The sequence below is a fragment of the Micropterus dolomieu genome, linkage group LG16 (genome assembly GCF_021292245.1).
Source record: "Micropterus dolomieu isolate WLL.071019.BEF.003 ecotype Adirondacks linkage group LG16, ASM2129224v1, whole genome shotgun sequence".
Lineage (NCBI taxonomy): Eukaryota > Metazoa > Chordata > Actinopteri > Centrarchiformes > Centrarchidae > Micropterus > Micropterus dolomieu.
This window is the reverse complement of record NC_060165.1, coordinates 2,411,005-2,422,806: the sequence shown is the minus strand read 5'-3', so window position 1 is coordinate 2,422,806 and position 11,802 is coordinate 2,411,005. Positions and strand designations below refer to the sequence as shown.

At 41.6% G+C, this 11,802-nt stretch overlaps 1 protein-coding gene across 1 annotated transcript in view; it reads left to right on the top strand.

Annotated features, from left to right (window-relative positions):
- Window positions 1-10,310, top strand: part of mkrn1 (makorin, ring finger protein, 1) — a 22,041-nt gene extending 11,731 nt beyond the window's left edge. The window contains exons 3-8 of the mRNA XM_046071930.1: window positions 976-1,157; window positions 1,950-2,173; window positions 3,290-3,504; window positions 5,751-5,861; window positions 6,271-6,415; window positions 8,014-10,310. Of these exons, the coding sequence (XP_045927886.1) occupies window positions 976-1,157; window positions 1,950-2,173; window positions 3,290-3,504; window positions 5,751-5,861; window positions 6,271-6,415; window positions 8,014-8,226 (1,090 nt within the window). The 3' untranslated portion in view covers window positions 8,227-10,310. The remainder of the gene's footprint in view (window positions 1-975; window positions 1,158-1,949; window positions 2,174-3,289; window positions 3,505-5,750; window positions 5,862-6,270; window positions 6,416-8,013) is intronic.
- The last annotated feature ends 1,492 nt before the right edge of the window (window positions 10,311-11,802 follow it).

Here is an 11,802-nt window from a genome sequence, read left to right as displayed (position 1 = left end):
TTTAAAATTCTATTGATCACTTTTAAAGCTCTTCATGGCCTCTCGCCTTGTTATATTTCTGACCTTTTAGTCCCATACGCACCAGCACGTACCTTGAGATCCTCGGGCAGAGGTCTGTTGTCTGTTCCAGAGTCTCGACTGAAAACTAAAGGGGACCGAGCGTTTGCTGTCAGGGCCCCGAGGCTCTGGAACAGCCTGCCCGAGGAAATCAGGTCAGCTGAGTCAGTGAACTCTTTTAAGTCCCTTCTTAAAACATACTTTTATAGGAGAGCTTTTCCCGATCTTATTTGACTTTATTTTATCCCTTTTATTTTATTGTATTTTACTAATTTTATATTAAATTTTCATGCTCTTATCTTTTTTTGTATTATTCTTTACACTTGTTAAAGCACTTTGTAACTTGTTTTTGAAAAGTGCTCTACAAATAAGGATTATTATTATTATCTGTCCACCTTAACATTCTCATCATGCTCGACCTCAGTGCAGCCTTCGACACCATTAACCATTACGTTCTTCTTTCCTGACTGGAAACCTACCCAAACATCACAAGTACCGCACTCTCCTGGCTCCAGTCTTATCTCACCAAGAGACAACAGTTCATCAGCATCAACAACTGCACCTCTTCCACCGCTCCTTTGTCACAAGGCACCCCCTAAGGGTCGGTGTTTGGTCCCCTCCTGTTCATCATGTACATCCAGCCACTCTGAAATATCATACGTCAATATGGTCTCCACTTCCACTGCTACGCCGATGACGTCCAGATCTACATTTCCACCAAATCCATCCAACACCAACAACTTCAGTCTCCCCATCAAAAACTCCACCTCGTCTCCAGCCCCACAGATCAACAACCTCTGAGTCATCTTTGACAGCTACCTCACCTTTGAACACCACATCAACCGCATCACCATGACTGCCTTCTTTGACCACAAAAACATCCTGATGTAACCATCCTGGCCCTCTGCACTTTCTCAGGTTTGAACACTGCAAACCGGCAAAGAACGAGGAGCTGCCAGCCCCCCAGACGCTGCCGCTGCCCTCTGTCTCGCTGCCTGTCCCATCAGACCCAGAACCCAGTGGGCCAACACCTGGTCCAGGGGCACAAGACTGGGTCAACGCTGCTGAGTTTGTTCCAGGACAGCCGTACTGTGGACGAGGTGAGTGACCAGCATTCACGGACACTTAACCATGAGTTCACACTTTTAACAACTCTTTTTTTTTTTTTTTTTTTTTTTGGGATTGTCTTTCATAATTTAACATTTGATGTTGTACCTGGCACAAGATAATTTGATCATTAAATGGAAATAAGGGGTGGTGCCAGCACATAGACTCATACCTGATCCTCTTTCTGAACGGGGTGTGTGTGCGTGTTTCTCAAGGTAGCTGAGTTTTCCAGGATGCTCAGCTCAGTTGGAAACGTAGTGATGAACGGCTTGCCACGCTGGCATCATTTTTTTTTTTTTTTTGTCTGTAACCCTTTGAGGTCTGGGTACTTTTATTTGAGATTCAAACATCCTGTGTCCATCTGACTGGGTCCATTTAGGCGTGTGAACACTTTTATTCAAACTCCAATGCTGGCCAGACAACTGGACCAAGACCACTTGAAAAGAACTCAATTTGCCTCCATTCACTCGGTCAGTGTGAACCCAAATACTGCAACTAAAAGCCGTCACTTTTCTTTGGTCTGAACTAAGTCAACTGAAAAACCGACGTGAATGTTTCCCAAATGACAGATTTCTTTTTTTATGTGAAGATGAAACCTGCTGTTTACATTCTCCTCCGACACAAATTTAAAGAATGCACTGCAGAATGTTCTGGGTGTGTACGTGTAGCCTATGCATGTAAATATGTGTAGTATATTGATTTATTTTATATGTTACCGTATTTGATATGCATTTTAATTATCTGTTAATATCTGTAGCATGACATTATACACCCTTGTGTTGCAGCTGAGCCAGTGAAGGTGGAGAGCTCCGTCCCTCTCATCGAGGAGTTTGACAATGACGCAGCAGTGGATAACAAAGAGCTGAGGAAGCAGCTCTGTCCGTATGCTGCTGTTGGAGAGTGCCGCTACGGAATCAACTGCGCCTATCTCCACGGCGACGTTTGTGACATGTGTGGCCTCCAGGTGCTCCACCCCACTGACAACAACCAGCGCTCCGATCACATAAAGGTAACAGTTACAGAAACAACCTGCTGGTGGGTCCACATCAGCCATGCTGGGGTGTGCAGTCACTATCCCTCTGTCAGACATCTCCTGGAAATCAAGGCAACGTGAACAATGAATGTCTGAGAATAACATAGGAGCTTTTCCACAGAATGCTTTGATACTTATCAGTTGTGTTGTTTTCTATGTGTTCATCCCCCTGGCTTTGGGGATCTGTAGAATATCTATATTTCACTATAAGACCTCTATGGATATCACCATTTTTATGTTTGTTTGGCTGTGTTTGATTAATTGTTTCTTGCTCATATAGTCCAACTTCATTCACAGATTTGTTGTATTTAATTAAGGTTTTGAAGTCCACTGTAAATGCAGATCGTTCAGCTCTTTACTACAGACAGATTGCAGTGTGTTGCTTCAGTTACTAGAGCTTTTTCAGTCTTTCAAAAAAATCTCAACAACTGAGACCCAAGGTTAACTTGGCAGAATCCATTTAAACATAACTCATGTAGTCTAATGGTAAGAGATGTTGAGCGTTGACACTTTGTCAGCCATATCAGGTAGGCCTAGTAGTGAAAATATAGTCCAGGAAGCCCAGTTTAAGTAGTCCATCCGTTTGCCAAAACGCTGCACAGCATTTTAAATTAATTTACTTCTGGAGAGATATCAAGGTAAGTTATTTTTCATTCATCACAACAACCACATGTTAAACAGTAAATGAATGCCGTTCACATTACAAAGTCATCTACTTGCAATGTGCATTTGCATGTATTTGATTGGCCAGGCCAGTGCGGTGCGTTGCTGGAGGATGCTGCACTGCATTACAGCAAAACTTGAGCCAGCTTCAAATGTTGTGCCTACAATGGCCACAGCTGCTTCAGTGCAGTGGTCACATTTAAAATGAATAAGGGAGCTGATGCAGTGCTACTGTAGTCTGAACACAACCTGATAAAACATTACCATCTAGTCTGTAAGAAGTTTATTAGAGCAAGAGATGTAACATTAGAGATGTAGTGAACACCTTTTGTATTCTCTGCTGTTGGTCGATGATGGTTATCTAAGGAACGGAACCCTGGGGAACTGGAGAGGAGGTTGTGGTGTTGGTTTAACTGTTCCCTCTCCTAGGCATGCATCGAGGCCCATGAGAAAGACATGGAGATTTCCTTTGCCATCCAACGCAGCAAGGACATGATGTGTGGTGTGTGTATGGAAGTGGTGTTTGAGAAAGCCAACCCAAGTGAGCGCCGCTTCGGCATCCTCTCCAACTGCAGCCACTGCTACTGTCTAAAGTGCATCCGCAAGTGGAGGAGTGCCAAGCAGTTTGAGAGCAAAATCATCAAGTGAGTCACTTATACATGGCAAATTAGGATTTGGGAAGTGTCCCCAGTAGATTCTGGGCTCCATCACCCTATGGCTAAATAGTTTTAAATCTGTATCTTTGGTCAAGAGATTGTCAAATACGTATACATTTTTTTTTTAGTTTCAGCATGTAGATCATTAAAACTAAAGACGGAAAAAGTTGCCATGTCTATGTGACAAACAGTGTAGAAGCCAAATTATATTGCAGTTAAAGCTACCTGACACACGAAACAGAACCGAGACGCTTTAACCAACAAATGTCTGACATGTCTTCTTGATAAACCCATTAAACAAAAATAAATGATCTAAATTGCCATTGATTAATCCTCTGTCAGTAACCTATTCACGATCCACAAATGGACTAATGAGTTCAACACGATTATCTGTAGTGGTTCCACAGTTAGTCCTTGTTATGTCAGCTGTATTGAGTTGGTGATCTGCAGGCTTTAAAATGAAAACCATTTAGTTAGAAATATTCATAGTTCCAGTTCTCTAAATTGTCTGAAAAGGAAATTACAGGGGTAGACTTAGTTCTAGCTCATGTCTTCCATGTGTGCTGAAAGACGAAGAGCATCTGCTTGTCTACTTTGAAATACTGTAAGGCATCATATCTAGACACAAGTAAGGTCACTGAAGGTGGCTGTATGCAGGATAGGCAAATCGTTAATGAGTGCTAAGATAAGCAGGTTCAGGGAGTCAGGGTCAGGTCAGCTATGACACCAGAGTGCTATATTCAAGGAATCCTTCTCTTTTAATCAGATTACTTTCATGTCCCCTCTATTTTAAAAAGTGAATTTGGACTGTATTTAAATACTTACGATTCCAAAGTAGCCTGCAGTTCTTAAGTTCCAGTTTGTATTTTATGGGCTCATCTTAGAATCGTTAAGATTTTGAGTTTGTGAAATTATGGTCAGAATAATTTTTAAGCCTGTTGTTGTATGTCAGCCTTTTAAAAACAAAACAAACAGAAAAAAAAAACTCAGTTTGAACAGAATGTTTGTACCTGTGGGACAGGGCTCCAGACTAGTTGTTTTTTGTCCTCCGTCCCGGAACCGTCCTGAAAAACAATTTGAACCGTCCTGAAGTTAACGTATAGCGTCCCAAAATCAAAATGTTGTTTCTTTACTTTATTATCTTCTATAGTTGTTAGTGACATAATAAATTATTATAAATTGATAAAATAAATAATATTTATTTTGCTTAATTCAAACAAAAAAAACTTGTTTGAAAAAACTTTCTGCACATTCAGAATCTCACATATCTGTGTTCTGACATGTCCAGAAGAAAATAGACTAACGTCATTATTTAATGAGAAATCTTTTTTTAAAAGTCTACCTGACCTATACTCTGCTGTGCCCCCCTTCAGACTGTACTGAATGAGACAAGTGCGCTGCACTTCATCAGAGGTAGCAACTGAAACCATCACTGCCAATCAGGCAGACATCTCAGCACAAATCCTCATGTTAACTTCTGCAGCTCCGATGAAGTGCAGCTCACAGTCCCAAACAGAGCCAGATTGTGCTTCAGGTTTTAGATGTTTGTAATGCAAAACTCTACCAGCGAGTCTGCTGGCAGCGGCTCAGCGTGCACAGGTTACTTCACGATCACGCCGTATGCCGAGTTTCATCAGCTGGGTGGAGATGATTCTCGCCGCTAGTCGGCGTTATCAGAATGTTGATTTGTTTTTCACTGCATGACAAGATTGATGTGTGGCGCTAAACGCTAGCCTACACAGTGCGATTGAGAGGTCAACAAGCCGTTTGTCACTGAGAGGACAGATGGACCTGTAACGCGGGAAGAGGTGAGCAGCCGGCCTCCTGTGTGAGTCCGGCGTGACTGTAGTAACAGTGTGATTAGACGGCCTCCGTTGTAGTCAGCGCTTGGTCGGTTCAGTTTGTCATTTGCTAAGCGTAATAAATAAACATCTAGGTCTACATAGTCCCTTTTGTCCTAGAGGTGTCCTACAGAATATTTCTCGTCCCCAGGACGCCGTTAGTCTCGAGCCCTGCTGTGGGAAAACAATTGAGAATATAAAGATAGACTGTATGCTTAAATGATATAGACAGGTTAACTAAAGAGTTAGGTTACAAGTTGTGTTCTTATTAAAATGTGATGGGCAGGATGTCACATTGGCCCAATCCCAGTGTGACAACACAGCTAATCTTTAACCTGACTACAATGTTCTAGGACCCTTCTCACCAATTGTTTGTTTTTTGTTTTTTTGCAGGTCTTGCCCAGAGTGTCGAATCACATCCAACTTTGTCATCCCCAGCGAGTACTGGGTGGAAGATAAGGACGACAAGCAGAAACTCATCCAGAAATACAAGGACGGCATGGGGTACACAGACTGTTCCCTATATTCAGGGACCACAGAGAATACACTCCCATACATTCACTACACAATCTTTAAACAATAACAGTATCACTGCTGCACAGAGACTGATTCTACCAACTGGTCTGTGTCTACTGTTTGAAACAACAAGTCAGAGAAGCAGGGAGCCAGTTCATTGTGGTTTTCTGCAAATTTAGGGGGGTTGTAATGGTGGGAAACTCAGCAGGAAGCAGTAAAATAAACAAAACTAAAACTCTTGAGAAAATGTTGTCTTCATTTAATTAAAGAAAAGCTCAACTGGGAAACATGCATCACTCAAAGATCGATTAGACTAGAGGTGTGTTTTGGTGTTCTGATCACTGAGACAGTCTAACTTGCTGTGCATCTTCTCTGGCTTCCCTTTCTTCTTCTCCAGGAGTAAACCGTGTCGATACTTTGATGAGGGTCGTGGAACGTGTCCTTTCGGCTCAAATTGCTTCTACAAGCACGCCTTTCCTGATGGGCGGCTGGAGGAAGCACAGCCCCAGCGAAGACAGAATGGATCCAACAGCAGGAATCGGGTAACTGTTCACACTGTCTGCTAACATACTGTCATACTATTCACCAATAAGTATTCCTAAAATACATTAATGCGAACAAGATTGTCACAGCAAGATTGTAATTACACGGATTGGTACTGAAAATCCGAGACCTATGCTCTCGAGGCAGATAAACACAAAGTGTCTGCGGACACACCTGCAGCAGCCTCGTCAGTGAGCTGCTGTGGAACGATGTCGGTGCTCCCTATTGTGAGTTTTTTTGAAGCCGGTGAAAAAGTTAGCTTGGAGCCCTAAATGTCCTCAAGTCACTATCGTCTTTTTCTGATTTGCTGTCTTTCTCTTAAGTGACAGCAGCTCTAATCTAATACCATCACTGGCTAGCGCTAAAAATAAATTTTAATATTACAGAGAGTAAAGGAGCTGAATCACATTCTGAAATCTTCAGCAGAACTCATTTTTCTATTTCTTAATAAAGGTTCCATCTGAAACAACATATTACTGGCTAGATAACATTTGTATTAAATTGTACTCGGCATGGAATTATTCCTGACTTTTTTTGATTTGATACCGGCCATCAGCTGCCCTGCTCTCTAAACGTCACTCAATCACTAGTTTCAGTGCTCATGTCTGCTTTTATAGTCCTTAAAACAGTAACTACATCTCCTTAACTGTAGCTCCCTCTGCTGGATTTCGAAAGTGGAAGGTGTAATAACATGCAGGGAGATCAGAAAAGCACACTGAACAAAATTATAAACACAACACTTCTGTTTTTGCCCCCATTCATCATGAGCTGAACTCAAAAGATCTAAGACTTTCTCTATGTACACAAAAGGCCTATTTCTCTCAAATATTGTTCAGAAATCTGTCACAATCTGTGTCAGTGAGCACTTCTCCTTTGCCGAGATAATCCATCCACCCCACAGGTGTGGCATATCAAGATGCTGATCAGACAGCATGGGGATTGCACAGGTGTGCCATAGGCTGGCCACAATAAAAGGCCTTAGGCTGGCCACAATAAAAAGCCACTCCAAAATGTGCGGTTCAGTGTAGAAACACATCTGAGGTGTAATGCAAACAGTAAACCTGCAATAAATACTACCACGCTTAAAAGGTTGTATATTTGTATTAATACAGTCCGATACCTATGTAGAGTGAAGATGTCTTAACTCTGTATTATAATGCAGTCCAGTTCACCTTGAGCACAAACTGTCAGAGAGCTCAATTTTCAGTTTCAGAGTGCCACCAACAGTTAAAATATGTAAAGGTAGAAGTGTTACAGGACAGTTGTGTGGAATTGCATAACAAAATCTGAATGAAAGAGTCCAGTCACTTCTGTAATGCAAAAACACCATAGTTCAGCTATTTATTGCCTTCATTAGCTCGATTTTGTTTTCCACTTTATTTTGTAAGAGCAAGTATTGGGCAGTGTTTATTGTAAACTTTGAGTGTACTGCTCTGACCGTTCACAACCTTTCTGATAAGTGGGAATAAAAAGCCCATGTGAAAATCGGTACTCATCCTAAGTAGTGTTGGGCCAATAGACGATGTCATCATCAGATGGTTAATGGTTGAGCAGGCATCGTGATTGTAAAAATAAACAAATCCCCCCCCACCTCCAGAACTCGAGGCGAACGCCGCTATGGGACATCTTTGACGAGCGGGAAAGCACCGACTCCTTTGACAACGAGGACGAGGAGATGGTGACGTTTGAGCTGAGCGAGATGCTCCTCATGCTGCTCGCCGCAGGAACTGACGACGAAGTGACAGATTCAGAGGATGAGTGGGACTTGTTTCACGAGGAGCTGGACGATTTCTATGAGATTTACCTATAGCAGCCCCACCTATTAACCCCCAACCCCACCCCCCATGTATACTAGACACTAGGATGGACTGTCTTGTGTGAGTGATGGACAGTAGCTTTTCCCCACCCCCTGTATTGTGGCAGTGCCTTTAAGCAGGCCATATTAATAAATGAACTTATAAAAGGTTTAAAAAAATGTCCAAGTCAGTGCGCTCGTGCTAAACATTTTCTAGACATCTATCCTCGTGAGTCTATCTTGTGCGGTTCTTGTTAAAAGGTAAAACGATAAAATGACAAAAAGAACTCGATATAAGATTTAACAGAAATTATAACTTTCTTCAAATATTGCTAATAAACATTGTCAAGTTTATTTGTGGGTGTGAGTTTGACTTGTTTGTCATCTACCCAGCTGTTAATACATACTCCTGAGACTCAGAGGATGCACACTTTGCACCGTTTACTGTAATCATGATGGGCATGTTGTAAGATTTAACTTTTCGAAGGCCGGAACTTCTCTTCTTTGTTTATTTCTTTTTTTTTTTTTTTCTTCATTAAAGCTGCTGATAGGCAATATATTGTGCTGATGTTAAATACATTAACCATAATCATTTTCACGTTGTACGGAAAAGTATTTACTGTGGCCCCTACAAATCTAAACAAAAGCCTTTGTGAGTCCTTTAGATCAAAATGGAACACAAGCTGTCCATCAAAGCCCAAAAACCCTCGGCGGGTTTGTGGCTGTGCAGGGGGACCACTAGCCCTGATCCTTGGTAGCCATCTTTGTAACTTGGACATTTCAGTCACAAATTAGTTACGGAAAGAATGTTAGAGATCTGAACGCACCAGATGGTAGGCCACCCTCCTTGGAGACAAAACAAAGTGAGAGTGGATAGTAACGATGCAGGACTTCTTTTACATTCACCAGCGGGATGTATGGACTCATATGGGTCAGTACAATATTGAGCTTATGAAATGATGAGTAATAATATCAAAGCCTGTGCTTGCTTATGAGCTTTTGTTAACCTGGTGAAAAACTACATGATAACTCCAAGTTTGTCAATGTGTAAAAAAGATTTGGAGTAGTAGATACATAAGGAGAATGTTTAAATAAAACGTGCAAATCAGTGGTCAGGTTACACAAAGAATAAAAGTTTTGGTCTGTTGACCCTTGGTTTTTCCCCTGCCTTTGTGTAACCCCTCTGCTATCATTTGTGCACCAGATGTATTTAGACAACTACAAATCTTTTCTACTCGTTCATAAACCCAACATCTCTGCCAATTTGTTCAGTTTTACAGACTCAGCCATAGAACTGAAATTTCTCAAGCACACCAATTTGAGCCCACAGATTTGTGCCACTGGTGGCTTAAATCTGTTACAGCAGGACTACTGAACAAAATGGTAGTCACCTTTTATATCTTCTAGCCACCAGAGGCAGCACTGAGCACACTGCTGCTAAGCACTGCAGTCTGTGAGCTGTTCTGTGTCTGCAGCTGCAGGGTTACACAGATGACTACCTGGGACCTTGATACACTGTCTGACGGGTCTGGTTCAAGGTTCAGGGCTCAGGGTAAACCTGCTAAGTGACCCCAACCTTCCTCTTCACGCACCTGTGCACCTATTGTAGTCTTTATGTGCATTTAAGGTGAAATGTTATGTCAGGTTTCCCAGATAATTCTGTCTTTCTGCAATCTAACTACAAAGGTCAGTAACCTGCCCAGCCAGAGAGCCAGAATAAAGATGGACCGCTTCATTTGATATCTTTCCCTTCCACCGTTCTTAATCTCAGCATCCAGGGACCAAAAAGCAAGTCCTTCCTCAGAACCAGGTTAAAGAGTCAGCGCTTGTGATTACAAACTCTTCAGCTGACTGACAGAAGAGCTGAGAGACTTTTCATTTCCCACCATGCCCGTGTAAAGTGTCCACTCACTGTTCTTTGGCTTCACTGAGTAATGCATACTAAGCTTTGCTGCAGAGATGCTCAGCCACAGACTCCTGATAGCTGGTCTCAACCTGTTGAACTCCGTTGGAATGCATATGTTTATACTGAAATGTGTGTTTTCTATGTTCCACAGCCATTCATCTTAACTTGAATTAAAGTTTATTATCAATCGGTACTATGTGGAGTCTAAATCTTTTTGCTTGTGTTGACACAGACATGAAAGTATTTCAACTTGAAGATGTGTGTGCGCTCCCTTTCAAATGATTAGCTAAGTCCTGATACTTTCAGTTTGCTCTGTAGTTCTAATGTACAAATCAATAAAGCTGCACCAATCAATATTAGTCATTTACATTTTTACTCATTTAGCTGATGCTTTTATCCAAAGTGACTTACAATTGCTGAACGTGTCGCAGTGGGAATCAAACCCAGGTCTCTCACACTAAAGCCATGTGTCTTAACCACTGTTCCATCACCACCCATTGTATTAAAGTACTCCAAGTGTTTCAATAGGCAGCTATCTCCTGGGCCATTCACTGTGACACCTGTCTGTGATACTGGATGTCGATGAGTTTTCACCTTTTTCTGCTGCCCCCGAGTGGCCAGCTGAAATCAATGGATGCTGCAGTTCCTTATTTCGTTAGAGATCAATCCGCTTTAGTCACTTCTGGCTGCAGGATAATCTCATGGTGATTGGTGAAATCAAGATCTGGTCTTAACAAGCAGCAAATCATCAAACCCATAACTTAAACCTTGAGAACAGAATGCATGGTCACACCCTTGTTAAACTCAAGGGGCACTAGGAGATCCTCAGTGTCGGCTGCTTTGTGCTAATTTAATTCATGGTATTATACAGTTGTTGTTAGTAGTAGTAGTGTCAGTTACAATGACCTCCAAGGGAATGAAAGCAAGTTGTTTGGGTTTTTTTGGTCAAACTCTTTATTATAATTTCACAAAACGTTCTCCTGACAGACATGAAACTTGATTTTAAGCTGAATCTTTTTAAATAACTGATACGGTAGATTTAATTACCGTAGATAAGCAAATGTACATGACATGATAACCAACAATATTCATACCACCGTGAAACCAGTATACCGCTGCAACCCTAGTCCTGCTACATCTGATCTTGAGGTCCTGTCTTGAAGAGGGCCCTTTACTTTCTACACCATCATAATTTCAGTTTTGTGCTTACATTCCTAACAGTGAAAAAAAATTCCAAATGGAAAAAAAACTGTATACATACAAAGAGTAGGCGGCATGGGGTTTAGGGCCCCAAAGGTTAATGCGGCCCCTGGTAGCACTGACGAGCAACACTTCTGTAGATGAAATACTTAAACAAATCTGACAACCAGTTTGCAAGAATATTTTTGTCATTAATTGAATAAATGCTTTCTTTACTTTTTCTGTCAGTCTTTTGTAGCCTATATAAAATACTGTTGTGTTTGTTATAATTATGCCTGTGCATATATTTATAGGCTATAGAGCTGCTGAGGGGAATTTGTAATTATGTTTTAAATTTACGTAGGAAATCATTTATTGCAATGAAAATCACTGCTGTCAAAAGCAGCTGTGGTCCATTCCATCAGGGTCCAGGCCTTTCTTTGCGCATGTCTCTTTCTCTCCCCCTTTAAAGGCATCAAGAAGGAAGTAAAGCGCAGAAAGGGAGG